Source organism: Cyprinodon tularosa, unplaced genomic scaffold (assembly GCF_016077235.1).
Source record: "Cyprinodon tularosa strain WSP-4 unplaced genomic scaffold, ASM1607723v1 ctg313, whole genome shotgun sequence".
NCBI lineage: Eukaryota > Metazoa > Chordata > Actinopteri > Cyprinodontiformes > Cyprinodontidae > Cyprinodon > Cyprinodon tularosa.
Genome location: NW_024039023.1, coordinates 1,654,773 through 1,673,024, shown reverse-complemented (window position 1 = coordinate 1,673,024; position 18,252 = coordinate 1,654,773). Strand labels below are relative to the sequence as shown.

Here is an 18,252-nt window from a genome sequence, read left to right as displayed (position 1 = left end):
AGCAGAAATGTATTGATTGTGCAAAAACCTTGAGTGGTTTGCTAAAACGGGCTCATGTTGCAAAAGAGAAAAGATAAACCGAACTTTAAACTCTGGAACAGGAAAAAGAACCTGCTGCACCTGTGACCTTATTCACTGGGATTCAAGCCTCTTTAGCAAAGCACTTAATTATTAATCATTTAATCTGAAAAGGTTTGCTTCGTCACACAAAATGGGTCTTTTTATTAACCTTTTTTATACAGATATATTTAATTTTCTGTCCTCTTGAATGTTTTTATCCTTCCAAAGCACCTACATGTATTTGACCTAGATAATGATCATTGTGAACCTTAAAAAAAATTGTATCAATTAATTCAACATTTACATACTTCCTGTAGCTTTTAACACGAAAATATGATTACAGCTCTTTTAAAATATGCATCACTCTTACTGCCCTGATATGAAATGATGCCTTTGCACTTGATGTGTAAAAATCCTCTCAGGAAGGACGAGGAGTACAAAAAGTAAATAGTGCCATCTGCTGGACATATATGATATTGTGCAGAAAAAAACAAGCACTGCTCCCTTTATCAAACCAACCTTTTTATTTGTATACAGAGCACCAGATGCTTTTGTTTTCAATCAAAAAAGCAAATCAAAAATGAAATATGAACAGCAAGCACGTTGGCGAAGGGTTTTACAACAAACACTTAACTTATGTTCATTAAAAGGAATCTTTATGCTTTTTTTGTAAATGTTATCCAACGTCATGTCATGACTGGTTGGGGTACAGCAGGGGGGGGATGTGAAATGTCACAAATTTATTGGATCCTTTTTTTTTTTAAGTATATACACTTATGCAGTTGCTTGTTTTCCAAAACACATCATTGTTCTTTAACAAGACTCTTAAAAAGACAACTGATCAACAACTAATTTGTTTGGAAATAAATCACATGACACATAAGGGAAAATTAGAAAAGGCATGTCTGGATCTTTTGTTGCGATTTATACCAGGCTTTTACGTAAAACCCAGTAGCCTACTGGATTCCAGTAAATGACTCTTTTCTGGTTTGTGTATTTTAGAGTGATTCTAAATAAGGGATGAGGAGGTGCAGGACCAGTGGGGGTAGGGAGCGGTGGTTTCACAAGTTTATGAGCTCTTTTTTCTGCTCTCAGGGTTTTTGAAGTTTGCTGGCCTGATCTTCATCTCTGCAAATTCAATCGAGTGTTCGTGGCCCTTCCAATGGAACCAGTTTATCCCCTGTGTGAGATAAAAAAAGAAGAAAACAGGTAAATAAAAGCAGTGGACTGAAACCATGTAATTGAAACACAAGCTAAAGCGACGCAAACCCTTATTTTTTCACCTTTTGTCAGTAAATCAAACTCAAATTGTTTTAACTTGGGAAGATCACCAAAACTGTTTGCATGTGATAAAAGCAATTTTAAAAGATTTTTCTCTATTCTTTTTTTTTTTATTAAGAAGTTTACATATGCAATCTTGTATTAAAGCAGCAACACCAATAATGATGAGGCCATGTCAGTTTGAGTTCCTGAAAGGTTTAATCAATGAATTTAAGTTAATTTAGGGAACAACAAAAATAATAATGAGTTAAGTCATAGAAAAATGAGCCAAAATATCATGAAATTAATTTGGATTCTTGAAAGTTTGTTTAATCCTTGTGTATAATTTGCAGACACCTGCAGAAGCCAAATATATTGGTTCAAACAGAATAAAAAACTGCACACAGGACCAGAATATTCAGCAATGATCAGTTCTGTCTACAAGAAAGGGAATTTATGTGGCACAAAAATGTGTTCATTAACCACAGAACAGAGAGAGTGTTATTATCCACGATAAAATCAGCCCTATAATAGAAGCTCCCGTCCTAAGTGTGATGTGCAGAGGTGACAGCATCATGTTTAAAGCTACTATTCCAGCAAACTGTCGAAGCTTGGCATCACTCTGCCCCATTTTTCCAGACCCTTAAATAAAAGGCTGTTCCAATTCTACAAAAAATTGAGCAAATATATAACTTAAACCATATCTACAACTTTTTCATCAAAAATATATTTTTATCTACAGACTTCTAGAATGGTGCACAGTTAAAGTATGATATTAATATTCGGCGTCTCAGGAGGGGGAAGCAGTGCAGCACCAACACTGTTTATAGTGGGGATGGTGTGCTGCTGACCTCGACTCGGGACGTTGTGGGTCGGTGGGCGGAATACTTCGAAGACCTCCTCAATCCCACCAACATGTCTTCCATTGAGGAAGCTGGGCCTGGGGACTCTGGACTGGGCTCTCCAATCTCTGTGGGTGAGGTCGCCGAGGTGGTTAAAAAGCTCCTCGGTGGCAGGGCCCCGGGGATGGATGAGATCCGCCCGGAGTTCCTCAAGGTCCTGGATGTTGTAGGGTTGTGTTGGCTGACGCGACTCTTCAACATTGTATGGACATCAGGGGCAGTCCCCCTGGATTGGCAGACTGGGGTGGTGGTCCCCCTATTCAAAAAGGGGGACCGGAGGGTGTGCTCCAATTACAGGGGAGTCACACTCTTAAGCCTCCCCGGCAAGGTCTATTCGGGGGTGCTGGAGAGGAGGATCCGTCGGATAGTCAAACCTCGGATTTAGGAAGAGCAGTGTGGTTTCCGTCCTGGTCGTGGAACGCTGGACCAGCTCTACACCCTCAGCAGGGTCCTGGAGGGTGCATGGGAGTTCGCCCAACCAGTCTACATGTGCTTTGTGGACTTGGAGAAGGCGTTCGACCGTGTCCCTCGGGGGGCCCTGTGGGGGGTTCTCCGGGAGTACGGGGTGCCGGGCCCTTTGATACGGGCTGTCAGGTCCCTGTATGACCGGTGTCAGAGTCTGGTCCGCATTGCCGGCAGTAAGTCGGGCTCGTTTCCGGTGACAGTTGGACTCCGCCAGGGCTGCCCTCTGTCGCCGATTCTGTTCATTACCTTCATGGACAGAATTTCTAGGCGCAGCCAAGGTGTTGAGGGGATCCGTTTTGGTGGCCTTAGGATTGCGTCTCTGCTTTTTGCAGATGATGTGGTCCTATTGACTTCATCAAGTCGTGATCTGCAGCTCTCGCTGGATCGGTTCGCAGCCGAGTGTGAAGCGGCCGGGATGGGGATCAGTGCCTCCAAATCCGAGGCCATGGTCTTGAGCCGGAAAAGGGTAGAGTGCCTTCTCCGGGTCAGGGGGGGTGTCCTGCCCCAAGTGGAGGAGTTTAAGTATCTTGGGATCTTGTTCACGAATGAGGGAAGAAGGGAGCGGGAGATTGACAGGCGGATTGGTGCAGCGTCTGCCGTGAAGCGGGCGCTGTACCGGTCCGTCGTGGTGAAGAGAGAGCTGAGTCAAAAAGCGAAGCTCTCGATTTACCGGTCGATCTACGTTCCTACCCTCATCTATGGTCATGAACTCTGGGTCATGACCGAAAGAACGAGATCGCGGATACAAGCGGCCGAAATGGGTTTCCTCCGTAGGGTGGCTGGGCTCTCCCTTAGAGATAGGGTGAGAAGCTCGGTCATCCAGGAGGGACTCGGAGTAGAGCCGCTGCTCCTCCAAGTCGAGAGGAGCCAGTTGAGGTGGCTGGGGCATCTGTTTAGGATGCCTCCTGGACGCCTCCCTGGTGAGGTGTTCCGGGCAGGTCCCACCGGGGGAAGACCCAGGACACGCTGGAGAGACTATGTTTCTTGGCTGGCCTGGGAACGCCTTGGGGTTCCCCCTGAAGAGCTGGAAGAAGTGGCTGGGGAGAGGGAAGTCTGGGCCTCCCTTCTTAAGCTGCTGCCCCCGCGACCCGACCCCGGATAAGCGGAGGAAGATGGATCGATGGATGGATTAATATTTCTTTTACAGATTTTGATGGGTCCAAAATCCAAAATCTACTTCTTATGTTCCAACGCTGATGCGAATTCATGCAGCACCAATAGAAAAAGTAGACTGAAGTCGTGGGAAACAAAGCTAGGGCATTGCCAGATCCTTTTATCTCCATAATAGAACTGAAAAAAAGCCCTTTTACTGTAGTAGCCATTCAAAACGTCCCCAATTTCCTTGATGGGTCCTTGGCGGATCCTTGGATGGTCCCCTAAGATTCCTTTTTAAACATCAATCTTTGTACTAAAATATTCTTTCTGTCATGATTTGTGGAAATTAATATCTAAAGCATTATCTTCTGGTCAGAGCCTGTAATTCAGTGAAAAGGTGGAGTCAGAGTAAAAAAATATGCACGCCCAGGAGAAGGAGGGGGTCACTCCAGTGGCTGGTGGTTAGGGCGGATTTTACTGGGAGTTGCAGGGAAGTGGGCCGCCATTCGGCTGCCGTTTGACTGTGAAGGGCTATTTTGAACGGCTGCTACTGTATGTATTTTATATTTTTTAAATTCACACCAAAAAAGAAAAAAAAAAAAAGAAGAAAAAAGAGGGTGAACATTCGAAGAGATTGTAAGCATTAATGGAGACTTAAGGAAGCAAATGGTCTCAGATGTCATGTGTAGGTTGTGGCTTTTCTTCCAAACAGATAGATCAAACATTCAAAGATGTGGGAAACCGTACGGAAGAACGGATGGGCGAGATTGTTTAACTTGAAGCTATTTCCTTCAAGTTAAACAAGTTAGAGGGGATAAAAAAAACAATCCTAACTAATAACCTAAATTTAATTTCAATATGAAAAATGTAATTTATGTATCTAGTTTTACCTGTACCATCAGATACAGCCCCACTGAGTTAACACCTCTAAGAAAAGAGAAGCACTAAAAACCTTAGGGTTAGATGCACTGACAGCGTAATCATTTTTGGATAAACTCACACTTTCATATAGGGAGGGAAAAAGAAATGTACAATGTACCTTACTGTGACTGCTGTCACCATATTTCCCCATGAGGTTTACACGATGGCAGTTTTTATACCAGAAGGCGCCTTTGTAGGACAAGGCGCAGTTGGTCACAGCAATATCGTTATCGTTGTCATACGTAGAGAAGGGCCGGCCCTGGTGGTAGGACATGGAGTCACCTGACAGGAAATATAAAAGATTAATAACTGGTTCCACACGCTCAGCTCTAAAGGTAGGATCTGTTCTGAAATACTTTTTTTTTATTAATAGAAGATTATTAACATGCTTTAATGTTTGGGAAATTATTTCATTGATTTTTACAGTGAACTTTTATGTTCCTGAAGGTCCAATTTACCCACCCATAACATTAGTTCAATGGCTTTAATGAAGTGCTAAATTCGAAAGACTAATTAGGCATTTTCAGGTTCATCTTGTCTCAGTCATTAGTGAAAATATTAAGGATCTGAGGACATTTACGTTCCCGCTACTGGTTCAAATGAGCTTCAGGGAAATGATTTGTTCTGACTTCAGAATATCACAGTTCACCTCTAGCTTCTATGCAGTTACTTCAAATTTTCCCCCAAAACTTTTCCAGTCAGCAAACAAAGAATTGTAATTTGAACTTTAACAAGGTCCCTAAATAGAAGCAAGCAAGCAAAAAAAAAAGTCTATCATTGATCCAGAATTTTCAGTGAAATTTCCCCACCCTACCTAAGCAGAGAGGGTGGGGGAGTGGCGTGAAACCTGTTTTTCTTCAAATTTTCAGGCGAAGTCTGCTCTCTTCTCAATGTAACAGACTGCAGCTTTAATTGTAATTATTTTTAATGATCCGTGGAAACCCTGAATCATTTCTGCATGTTTTGCTGCTTTGAATTTAATCATCTCACTGATGGTAGCCCTCTACCATCTCCAAGGGACTCAGAGGGGAGCGGACGGGAGCCACAGTGGAGGCTGTAGCTTTGCTTTGTGCAGCCGTCCTGGAGCGAAGCGGGGCGGAGCACTGACGAAGTATGTGGGATTTCGGGGTTAGCATGACATGTTGGTCATGTTTCTGTTAGCATAAACAAAACGTGTTGCACAATGCTTGCACACTGTTGCACTTTTATCCACAACTTTCTTTCCGCCATCATCGTAGGTCACTCTAAATGCAAAGCGGTCCCATACAGCAGACCTATAAAGTGCTGCTGGCGCGTCCTCCAACTTCTGTTCTTTCCCACTCGCCATACCCACACAATTCTCCACAACAACTGATTTTTTTCTGCTACACCCGGCTACACTGCTTCGCTTCTTCTTCTTCTTGTTTACTACTGGTGGTTGGCTTTGGTCGCAGTACCGCCACCTTCTGCTCTGGGGGGTAAACGCTTCGCCTATGAGAAAAAGGAGCAGCGCATGAACCGAACGAAACACATGCGAACCGAACCGAGACAGTCAAACCGAACGGTTCGGACGGTTTTCATAAACCGTTCCATCCCTAATATATACACTACCGCTCAAAAGTTTGGGGTCACATTGAAATGTCCTTTTTTAAGGAAAAGCACTGTACTTTTCAATGAAGATAACTTTAAACTAGTCTTAACTTTAAAGAAATACACTCTATACATTGCTAATGTGATAAATGACTATTCTAGCTGCACAGCACAAACAGGCTCTAACCAGAGTTTAAAAAGAAGTGGGAGGCAGCGTTGCACAACTGAGCAAGAAGATAAGTACATTAGAGTCTCTAGTTTGAGAAACAGACGCCTCACAGGTCCCCAACTGGCATCTTCATTAAATAGTACCCGCAGTAGCCTGTTTGTGCTGTCCTCTGAAGGGAGTAGTACACACCGTTGTAGGAAATCTTCAATTTCTTAGCAATATCTCGCATGGAATAGCCTTCATTTCTAAGAACAAGAATAGACTGTCGAATTTCAGATGACAGTTCTCTTTTTCTGGCCATTTTGAGCGTTTAATTGACCCCACAAATGTGATGCTCCAGAAACTCAATCTGCTCAAAGGAAGGTCAGTTTTGTAGCTTCTGTAATGAGCTAAACTGTTTTCAGATGTGTGAACATGATTGCTCAAGGGTTTTCTAATCATCAATTAGCCTTCTGAGCCAATGAGCAAACACATTGTACCACTAGAACACTGGAGTGATAGTTGCTGGAAATGGGCCTCTATACACCTATGTAGATATTGCACCAAAAACTAGACATTTGCAGCTAGAATAGTCATTTACCACATTAGCAATGAGTGTATTTCTTTAAAGTCAAGACTAGTTTAAAGCTATCTTAATTGAAAAGTACAGTACTTTTCCTTCAAAAATAAGGACATTTCAATGTGACCCCAAACTTTTGAACGGTAGTGTATATAAATAGGGTTATATATATATATATATATATATATATATATATATATATATAAAATTATTGCACAGGATATTAAATAATTGTTGCACATTAGTTATTGTACAAGTTATGGTATTTTTGTCCCTTTAACCTCTTTCAAATTGAACCAAATCTCCTTTTCCTCCCCTGCAGTACTGCTAAAACCTCCTCAGATCTCATAACCCCAATGTTAAAGGGCTCTGCCATGGAGAATCAGGGATTAAATAAGCATTTTATATATAAAGATGTAAGAGTTTTCCCTTTATTTTTTTTATAATCAAAGACGTAGATTAATAAATAAGAACCCTAAGTAATTTTCCTTGAACTTAAAAACCTGGCACCAGTGTTTGTGTATCTGATAGATTCAATAAAATACGATAATATTTGTACTGTAGATAAAACGTGGATCTTTAGATCTACTTTGAACCGTTGCATACCTGCTGTTCCACTATAAGCTCCTAAATAGACTTTGTATCGTGTTCTCGGCTCTGCAATTGTGAACTTGTCATACTGCGCGTAGGCCGATTCCTCATTATCTCTCAAGTCCACTCTCAGCTCGTAATGTCCTAAAGATGTGATTTTATGGAGGCTTGAGAGACCTATAGGACAAAGTTGAAGAGTGAGCATTACAGGGGGTACAGAGGAGGGAGAGAGAGTGAATGATGCCAGAAGAGGACTCCTTTTACCCAGCCAGAACTCATCATTCATGTTCCCAAAGCCAGCTGTGTAATTCTTCCAGTTCCTGAAGAATTCCAGCTTTCCGTTCTGGCGCCTGAGGAAAACCTGAGGAGGACTGGCTTCCATGAGTGTCAAAACAAAAACTAAGGTCTCTGTGGCTCTGTCTGCAGTAAATCATCAGAAAAAAAACAGGTGCTGCATAGCAGCTAGTCTGTTCTGTGTGATCTGTGATGTGAAACTGTTTCCTCACCATCCATCCTCCACCATCTGTGGTCATGTCGCAGTAAACCTGAATGGGCTGGCTCTCCTCTCCTCCTATATAGATGGTGTACAGACCAGAGGTGGTCTCCCCGTTCAGAAGAATCTGAGCACAGTCCCAGGGACGAGCGTACAACTGTCCAACTGGAAAAAAAAACACATTAAATTGACTTCAAGCACGCAAGTGCTTCCTCTTCATTGTTGTTATCCATCATACCATATCCTACTATAACGGGAATGACTTTATGAAAAATGAAAGCGGGATTTAAAAAACCAACTAAAGTTGTTCCATATGAGCTGTTTGGGGCGGAGGAATAAATAGACACGGCTAAGCTGTTTTTGATGGAATTAGCATTAGAGACGCATCTGGTATGTTGTGTAACCAGTCAGAGACTTGAAAAAAATCCCATTAAGAGGGAAATTTCAGTGCGGGATACAAATATAGAGAGTTGAGTTTTTTTTAAATGGGATTTTACCCTTGTTGGTGGAAAAGGTTGTGGTTACGTAGCGACTCCTCTGAGCTCCGGAGATGGCCTGGAGGCGAACATCATACTTCGTAGAGCCAGTTAGCTGAGACATGCTGTAAGAAGACGCTGTCGGGCTTAGCATCACCTCCTGCAGCCAACAAATAATAAAAACAGGACACAAATTATTAGCTCCAGTTGTGGTCAAATGTGATCAGATTTGGAGTTTCCTGGATGTTCATTTGATCCTGAAGCCACTGAGGTCACTCTAACACTATTTTTGGGGAGGTAGACATACTAGCCTTGTTTGATTTCACTTATATTCATTGTTGTTATTTTCCAAAATGGATTAAACCTTCTAAATTATCAACAACAAGGGTGTAAAGGTTTTACATTCACATAAAGTATACAGCCTTAAACCACACAGAGAAAACATTCAACTTCCTCTTGTTGGTTCAGTTTATTTTCCCTTTATTTTGTTAATTGATGAAAATATACCAGTGGTTTATTTTTTCTATGGGACAGAGGGGATTAACCATCCCTCCCATATCATAATAATTTACGATTTTTTATAAATTAAAGAGTACCATAAAAAAAAAAAACTGAGAGCAAGTGTATAGTATTACTATAACCCAATAGAGACATGAACGTCTTTGGAGATTTATCATGGCTTTCAAAGAAACAAACTGGAGCAAATTAAAGACCAAATTTACTAGAAGTTTTTTCACTCTCTGCTGATTGAAAATATGAGATGTTCATTAATGAAAACACCGAAATATTCGAACCGGTAGCCAAGCTTGGGTTAGGCTGCAATATCGACTCTGAACAGTATTTGTTCCGATACAAACAAATTTAAATGCACAGAGTCAATGTTGAATAGCATTGAGGACATTTTAAAGTTTACTCAGCACCTCTTCCTGTGTGCCGTCAGTATTGGGGACATTTCAATCAATATCATTAATGTAGATGATAACAAGAAGGAGTTCAAGGTGCAATTTAGAGGAAAACCCTTCAAAGAGTTTACACAGCATAGATATGAACCCATCTGCTGGTATGCTGCCCTTTTGGCATTAAGTTTGGAAACCACTAGAATAGCATGTTTTTATCCTTGTCAAAGGCCTTTTAAGGCAATTTTTATGAAACAGTGTTATTTTTTTCTATAGCTCATCAAAAAAATAATCAATAACCTTCATCACTGTGGTTGTGCTGATTTTTTAAAAACCTGATTATGAAGAGTAAATATTGCATGAGGTAACGTATACTTTCAATTGCTTTTGATGCATTAGTTATTGTTTTACACTTCTCAGGTGAAACCTATTCATACCACAGTTAAATTGGAAGTAAAGACGTTTTGTTTTTACTTTTTAAGGTGTTTGGGTCGCATCATGGATCACATAACTTCCTCATCCACCCAAATGAAGTAACCTATCCAATGAAGGACTCTGCTTGGTTTAAACAGCTGTAAGGAACACTAGTGGGAAACACCCTTAGTCTTGGTGGAAAAAAGTATTGCTCATCAAACTACTGATGGATCACTGGGAAAACTGACTTATGCCGGATTTGACACTATTTATTAGTCATTCTTTATACTGGTTTTTGAGGAAAATCCTGAGTGAGTCAAGTCTCTGGACAGGCGGCAACCCCAGACATGAATGATCTCAGGAGGCTTCTCTCCTGAGATGACATAGGATTTAAGGTGGTTCTCATTTCTCTTTATAAGGGCATTCCTTTGTCTTTAATGTTCAAAATAAACAAATTTTCTACACTGAAAATTTAATGACAAATATAAATTAATGACAAAAATAAAATGTTCTTAATTGAAAATCATTAATTCAGTAAAAAAAAAAAAATTGGATCCTCTTTGTGTGTTTTGCGTTGCATAAATGTATTTCCAAAAAGCACAATAGAAGAAGTTTCTTCACGTCACACATGATTAACCGGATGTTAGTAATGGCGACGACAGGAGAAGAAAATAGAAAGTAGCAGGAGGATGAAGGTCTGGGATGTGTTAAGATGCATAAGAAAACATTTCCACATGTGATTTAATTGCAACTCTTTCTAAATGAAAACACAGAAACTGCAAATGCATGTTTTTTTTTCTCAGTTCAGCACACATTTTTAACTGTCCTTAGAAAGAAGTAACTTCTCTGTCGCCCTGACTTACACATGCCAAGCATCCAAAAGTATCCTCCCTACTAAACCACTCACATCCGCCCGCTGCCATGTCTGACCAAGCTCTGCAGTGGGGTTAACTCAAAACTTTGAATCCATTGGAGTTTATCTGGTGCCCTGAAGCTTTTTTCAAAACGACTGAAAGTCCTAAAAGTTTGAACATACAGTCCCTTTGAGTGCAGTCTTAGTTCCAGAGGTATCCTAACATTTAAAACTTTCCTGATGCACTTACTATAATTGCTTGGAGAAAAACACGTTTGCCCTAAAGAAGAATTATTTCCATTACTAATCACTACTAGATGAACATTTTCCCCTTCAGATGAACATATGTTTACTAAAATCATCTTAATACTGATTGGTCTTAAACAGTACAAGTCAGTATTTTAATGGTTAGATTGTTTTCTGTGATTTAAATCAAAGTTGCAGTTAATGACATCCATAATTTTGTGTTAATTACCAGAATAAAAAGAAGTTGTAAAGTAAAGTAAAGTTGTAGAAACCTTTTGTTATGACTTTATATGTAAAGCCATCACTGAGTCTGAAAGCAAGTAGCTAGTTTGGGTTTGCAAAGTATACAATTTTTTTTGTGGAACATACTCTGATTACACCACCAGGAGCGGAGAAGCTTAGCATATAGCCAGTGACTGCAGCAGTAGGCGGTTTCCATGTCAAAGTGGCGGTGTCAGTTTGAACATTATTAGCCATCAAGTCACGAGGAGGATCCAAATCTAGACACAGAGAAATTAGAATTTGGATTTAATATTCTACAAACCACTGTGTAACAAAAGGTTGTATATTTCTTGCACAGTGTTGCCTGACCTACCGGTGGTAAATGCAGTCAGAGTGGACTCACTCCTCTGGGCTTCTTTCACACCATAAACGGCAGCGGTGTAATGAGATCCTGGAACCAAGGTGTTTATCTGGAATTCCACTATGTTCCCAGAAACATGCTCCACCACTGGGGACACTGGGGGGAAAAAAACAAAATGATACGATCATATACAAGCAATCAGACTGACATTCCACTCAGGAAGGTTTTCAGATGATTTCTTAACGGGAAACAAACCTGTATCAGTACTGTAGGTGATGACGTAGCCATCGACTTTGGCCACGGATGGCTGCCATGACAGCAAAGCTGACGTATCTGTGACATTTACTGCAGTCACACCCCGGGGGCTGTCCAGAGCTGAAGGATTAAACAAGAAAATAGTTTGTCTGACGTCTTAACACAGTTGGGAAGTTTTGTAGGAAAACAGCTGAAATCGAACCTGTTGTTACAGTGCCGGTACTGGGCTCGCTTTCCTCCAGACCCTTCAGAGAACTCACAGTCACTTGGTAGGTCTTTCCAGGAAACATATTGATCAGAAGCATCTCAGACATGCTGCCATCTGCGTTCAAAATCAATGGGCTTCCTGTGAAAAATAGAGAGAACAAAGAAACTCAGAACAGAGGAAACAACACGATGTGAACACCAATAATCACCTCTACTATTGCCTTTCAGTTAAGAGTTCATGATCAAAGCACTGAACAACATGGTAGCTCATCTGCAGGAGGAGAGCTACTATCCTTACATGAAAGTATTACAGTTTGTCTGTGGTTTACTACAAATAGCAGTTATGCTGATAATCCAGGTGATTATTGGTAATTAAAACACAAAAATGTGAATAGAAGAAACAGGTTGTGTAAAAAAGACAAAAGCATCTGTTAGTGAATCAAAGGGAGGAAGGAACACAAACTATCGACGAGGAAAATTATGCATAAGAATAAAGATTAACTAACTTTAACCATTTTCAAAACTAGGAGAGCGAATAGCTGCAGTTATTTTTCTAAACTACAGTATATGTTAAGTGAGTACTAATATAATAAAGGGATATACAATTTTAAAAGAATGAAAATATACAAATTGAATAATATTTTAACTTGTCAAATAATAAAAAAGTACAATAGTTTTTTGATTAATCATTATAATTCAATTCAGTTTATTTATATAGCAACAATTCACAACACATGTCATCTCAAGGCACTTTACAGTGACAATTCAACCGATCATACAGTCAGATTGGTTCAAAGTTTTCTATCAAAGGAAAACCAGAAGATTGCATCGACTAATTGACTCTTCAGCAATCTCTCACACAGAGCATGCTTGTAGCAACAGTGGAGAGGAAAAACTTCTGCTGAGGTCGATTGGGGTTCAAGCAGACAGAAGCAGAGATACGTGTTTGATTGATTGAATCGTTTCTTATAAAGTGATAACATTTTGGCGGCGCATTTATATAAACATACATCGAACTCCCGTAATCAATTACTTAAATTAGCAGAGCACTGTAGTATTTCAACAACCCTGATTTAGTTCTTACCCCCTTCAAAGGGCACATAGGTGATCCTGTAACTATCCACCTGAGAGCGTGGATTGGACCAGTGAACCACAGCTGAAGAGTCCTTCACCTCAGTGAAATGCAGTCCTTTCGGAGCACTCAGACCTAGCAGAGCATAAAAGCAAAGGCACCGATGTGAAAACAAAGTGAAACGTTATTACAAATAGAACAGAGAGAACCCATTTGACCTGTGTCCTTTTAATATTTTTGACCTTAAAAGGAGGATGTAACATGATTAGTGTTATTTTTTAATTATTGCACTAAACACACACTTGGGGAAAGAAAGGATAGTTAGTTTGAAAATGTGAAACCCATTGCAGCAGTTTTCATATACCTGTCTGAGCAACTGCAGTTATAGGCTGGGAACGCTGGTCCAATGTGAGGCCGTAAAGCTCGATTTCATATTCAGTGCCACTCATAAGGCCAGTGATGACCTTTGTCCTCTCACTGCCACGCGCTTTGTACTCCCGCGGATGAGCTAATCTTTTACTGTCTCTTATTTTGATCACAAATCTGTCAAACTGGTCCTCGTCCGCCGCCCACGAAAGCCGGAAACTATGACTTGTGATGTCCGAGATGAAGAGATGCTCCACCTCCGGCTCTGCCTCTGGTTAGACAAGGAAACAATAACGAAGTAGTGCGTTTTTTAGCAACAGTGTTTATTGTGGAAGAAGTCAGATATGAGAAAGAAAGATGGCTATATTTCCAGCCGGTATACGTTAGTGTCAATAGGTCTAAAGACGGCTAATGAAGAACAAATAAGAAAGAGAAGACAAGAGGATTTTTGTAGGTTTTTATTAATGTCAAGGTGTTGAGATGAGTTCTCCATGCACCTTCAAGCCCTGACCAGATGCATTCAGGGCACATCAAAGGAAATAAGACAAATAATTTATCTTGAAGAGGAAATCAAAAGACATTTCATGCTCAGAGTGTCTGTCGACTTATCAGTGTTTTCCTGCTTAAAGAATAGGTTTTAACTTCTGAAAAAAATCTAAAAAGCTTAAACAGAGGTCAAAGGCAACACAGTGCAATGGTGAATGTTCACCAATAGATGTCCATGAGATCTACAATGCGAAGGAAAACACATGACAAAATATGAAACCAAACAGAAATGCTTGTTCATATTTTGAAGGAAGAAGCAGAGGAAGAACTGCGTCTCTTCCTTTGCTTTGCTGCACCTGCTCAACAAGAGAACGCTTAGAATAAAGAAAAGGTAAAATTGCTGTAGAGAAGTAGTTGCACTATAAGGGCGGAAATTAAAAGACTGAAGGTTGTGATCCAATATCAAAGCATTCAAGATTAAAATCCAAAGACATGGGAAACAAGTGACATACATTCAAATGCATTGTAACCAGGCTGCACATTAAATTCCAAATTAAACTAGAAGCACCGAATGTTTGAGACAGCACTAATAATAAATCCCACAAATTTAACAAAAAGTGTCAAACAAAGGACTAAATAATTTAGATCGGTCTCAGAGTATGTTTAGATGAGGTTAATGCAGTGATTCCAGTAAGCTGCTGGGAACGTTGCTCCATGTGGTGAAAATAGCTCCAGGAAGGACATCAGTGGTCTGGAACTAATCACTGTCCCATTGAAGGAAAAGGTTCTTAAATTATAATGGGATCTCCTTCATTTTACAAAGAACATTTCTAGTTATGGTTTGTCCTGGTAGCAACAGTTAGCAACAGTTGAAGCCAACAGGTCTAGAATGCAGTTTTTGCATCTTAGGTCTTCCCTTTTAATGTCCACACCTGGAGTCTGATGCAGGAAGGTCTGTGGTTTTTAAAGCTAATGTTGTTTATTAAGCCATACTTAATGGTGGCTTTGGATGTATTGCTTTATCATGTAACTGATGAGTTGTAGGTTCAAGCTGTTGCTCTGTCCATCACAGTGGTTGTATCTTTGGACAAGACACTTTACAAATCTCTCCATCTGGCGGTGGTGGTCAGAGGGCCAGGTGGTGCTGATTGCATTGCAGCTTTGATTCTGTTGGTATGTCCCAGGACAGCTGTGGCTACATTGTAGTTTACTTCCATTACCATGTAGTAGGTATGGAGCAGCAATTTGGAGTCCTTGGACTTGATAAAGCACTACACCCGTCAGGCAACTTCCCCTTTAAAGCCCTCTCTTACAAAGGCTTTCATCTGGTAGTTATGCTACAGTGAGTTTCAGTAAGAGTCTTAATCTTAATTATTCCTACTCTTTAATCTACCAGATCTTTTAGATCAGTGCATTGTAAACTATTTCAGGGTCTTACACTTGACCTGTTTGTCCCAGCCTCTTCAAGGTCAGTGATTGTGTTACTGTTTACAATGTCTGCGGGCCGCGGCGAAGGACCATTTCTAGATGCTTATCTGCAGCCAGGTCTGGAGACAGAAAACCTTTATTTCTTTGCCATAAGGGGGTATTTACAAGAAAACCAATCAGCTTTAGTAAGCTGAAGAACAGCCTGTGTAAATGAGTTTAAATACACTGCTGGTTACTTTAATTTTAGTTGCGTAAATTTGATTCAAAACATTTTCATTCACATAGCGGGTGGCTAGCTCAAGTTGTAAGTCACCCGTCCTGTGAAAAGGAAGCCTGGATTTGTATCCCAGCTGGGGGGATCCTTAAGCAAGATCCTTCAAGCTAATGCCTGCTTTGGGGAGTTGTGGCCTAGTGGTTACGGACGGCATTGCGCTTGGAACCCTGAGGTTCTGAGTTCAAGTTCCGCTCCCACTCTCTGAGCAAGACCCTTAACCCCCACACTGTTCCCTGGGTGCTGCCCAATGGCAGCCTACTGCTCCCCAAGGGGATGGGTTAAATGCAGAGAGTTCATTTTGTTGCTCTGTACTTGTGACAGTGAAATGACAATAAAAAAAGACTGGAAAAAAATTAACTCTTTTGCTCATTGTTTTTGTTGTTAAAGCTCCTCTTGCAACCTGGTTATAATCCACCAACTTGAAATTTGAACACATAAATCATTCCCCACCCCTAGGATTTTAATCAGGATTGTATGTATTTAGATCCATGCATCATGTTATAACAGTCAAACTAACTATATCTTAACAGCTTTCCATTAATACATACAACAGCTGCAAAATTAGAAGTAAGAAGAGTGTTTAGTAAAACCAGGGGCCTCTCAGTGCACTGTAAGGGGTACCTGTCACTGCCACTGTAGTCAAGGGCCGAGAAAGAAGACCCGACTCAGACACCCCAGTTAGCTTGACCTCATAGCCAATGCCGGTGATGAGGCCCCAAATGTCCAGGTGACTCTGGTCTCCTGGTACGGTGAATTCCTGAGGCTCCAACAGCCAGCCTGAGTCTGTCACCACAATGTGAAAGTGGCTAAAACCACCACCAGAGGGGGATATGTCCTCCTGATGGAGTGGGTGCTGCTTCACTTCCCAGGACACTCTGAAACCGTAGGGGGTTACGTTGGATATGGTCAAGTTTTCCACTTTAGGTAAAGGAGCTGGGAAGGAAAGGGATTGGTTGGAGGGGATACAAAATTTTATTAAGGGAGTATGATGTATGCAGTGGTGGCAAAAGCAAAAATACAGGCTGTTCTTCCAAGTGTTCCAAGAAATATTAAAAGTTTAATATCTCCAAAATCTATCGGTCAGTTATACGCTAAAAGCAAATGTGACATGCATCAATATGTTTAATTTTAAAGCCTATAAATAATTTACATTGAGACAAATAACTAGGAACAAACAGATAACAGAAAAAAGTAATCTTCCTAGAAGCTTCAATTGATGGACCAATGCAACGGATATAGTTACAACTAATCATTGTTCAGTTGTAACTATATGCGTTGATGACTGTCCAAGTTGCTTAGTTTGGTATTTTTCTGTTACAGTTTTTAAATGTCTACAGCAAAAACTATGAACACCTTAGTTTCTATACTTTTTTTCCATTTAAAGGAAAAACAGAAAACATTATTAGTCACTCCAAAGCTGTGCAAGCCTTCATGATTACAGTGAGTAACAACTGAACAGCCGGGTATATAATTTAAATCGAATACTGCTTATGCATGAGCATTTGGTTCTCAGTGTCTTAGAATTCAAATTAACTTCAGAAAAATATATAGAGTAAGTCATATAAGTAAATTACGCATTACCTGTGAGAGCATGGACGTACACAGAGGGAGTGCGACGCCCATGAGAAAAACCGTACAGTTCGATATCATAACCTGTGTCATCCATCAGGTTAGGGATTGTAAAGTTACAAGCTTCACCAGGTAGTCTGAACTCCAGCGTATCAGATTGCTGCTCGGAGTCACTGACCTGGAGGACAAAGCCATCAAAGGAGCCCGACAATGTATTCCAATGCAAGCTGAGGTAATGGGGGTTAGCAGAGGAAGCAAATATCGGCCCCAACAGCGGCACTTCCTCTGAACAAGAAGAAGAATGTGGCCTTTTGAGTTACTTGGACCTGGGCACACATAGTGTCTGATTTATGGAGTGTTACTGGGATACCTGTTGTAGCTACAGCCAGGAGTGGCTGTGTGCTTTGTCTGCCACCTTCACTGGCGTAAAGCTTTATGTTGTAGCTTGTGTTTGCTCTGAGCCCGGCCATTACAGTAGAGCGAGCATCTCCTGGCAAAGTGCGCCCCATCGCCTGCGAGGGCAAAGCAGACTCTCTGACTTCGACTATAAATGTATCAAATTCCTTCTCTCCTGTTCGCCATGACAGAGAGAATCTGTCTGAGGTAATGTTAGAAACAACTAGCTTGGACAAATCAGGCTCCTCAGCTATAAGGGAGAAAAAAAATACATTGAAATAAGTCAAAAGACTGTTCTTGAGTCTACTTAAAATTCCATGTCTAAGAAAACCAATTGATTACTTAAAGGAATAGTACACCCAAAACATGATTAGCCTTCATTTTCTACTCACCTCCATGCTGAACAACACTCTGGAGTACTTTTTTGATATCTCAAATGCATCTGGAGATCTGGGAGGCTTCTTGCTGGCTGCTGACATTCAAATAATGGAGGTCCATGGCGCCCGAGACAGAAAGGTCCATAAAAGTCCACAAAAACGTGTCAATATTCCTCCATACTGCTCGTCCAATGTAATCCAAGTGTCCTGAGTGGGTAGCATCCAGAATTTACTCGAAACGAAGTCATTTAGAATGTTTTTAGAGCATAA

The 18,252-nt window shown here is 40.7% G+C and overlaps 1 protein-coding gene across 8 annotated transcripts in view; it reads right to left on the bottom strand.

Annotated features, from left to right (window-relative positions):
* Positions 1-787: 787 nt before the first annotated feature.
* zmp:0000000846 (tenascin) overlaps positions 788-18,252 on the bottom strand; it is an 83,735-nt gene continuing 66,270 nt past the window's right edge. For 5 of the 8 annotated variants that reach the window (XM_038292497.1, XM_038292498.1, XM_038292495.1 and 2 more), the window contains 15 exons: positions 17,580-17,855; positions 17,222-17,494; positions 16,262-16,573; positions 13,451-13,723; positions 13,099-13,221; positions 12,010-12,153; positions 11,808-11,927; positions 11,565-11,708; positions 11,339-11,469; positions 8,582-8,720; positions 8,098-8,249; positions 7,856-7,952; positions 7,607-7,768; positions 4,822-4,985; positions 788-1,240 (listed from right to left, as the gene is read on the bottom strand). In XM_038292497.1, the coding sequence (XP_038148425.1) occupies positions 1,130-1,240; positions 4,822-4,985; positions 7,607-7,768; positions 7,856-7,952; positions 8,098-8,249; positions 8,582-8,720; positions 11,339-11,469; positions 11,565-11,708; positions 11,808-11,927; positions 12,010-12,153; positions 13,099-13,221; positions 13,451-13,723; positions 16,262-16,573; positions 17,222-17,494; positions 17,580-17,855 (2,621 nt within the window). In that variant the 3' untranslated portion in view covers positions 788-1,129. The remainder of the gene's footprint in view (positions 1,241-4,821; positions 4,986-7,606; positions 7,769-7,855; positions 7,953-8,097; positions 8,250-8,581; positions 8,721-11,338; positions 11,470-11,564; positions 11,709-11,807; positions 11,928-12,009; positions 12,154-13,098; positions 13,222-13,450; positions 13,724-16,261; positions 16,574-17,221; positions 17,495-17,579; positions 17,856-18,252) is intronic. The other 3 variants (XM_038292501.1, XM_038292502.1, XM_038292503.1) reach the window with 1 other exon arrangement.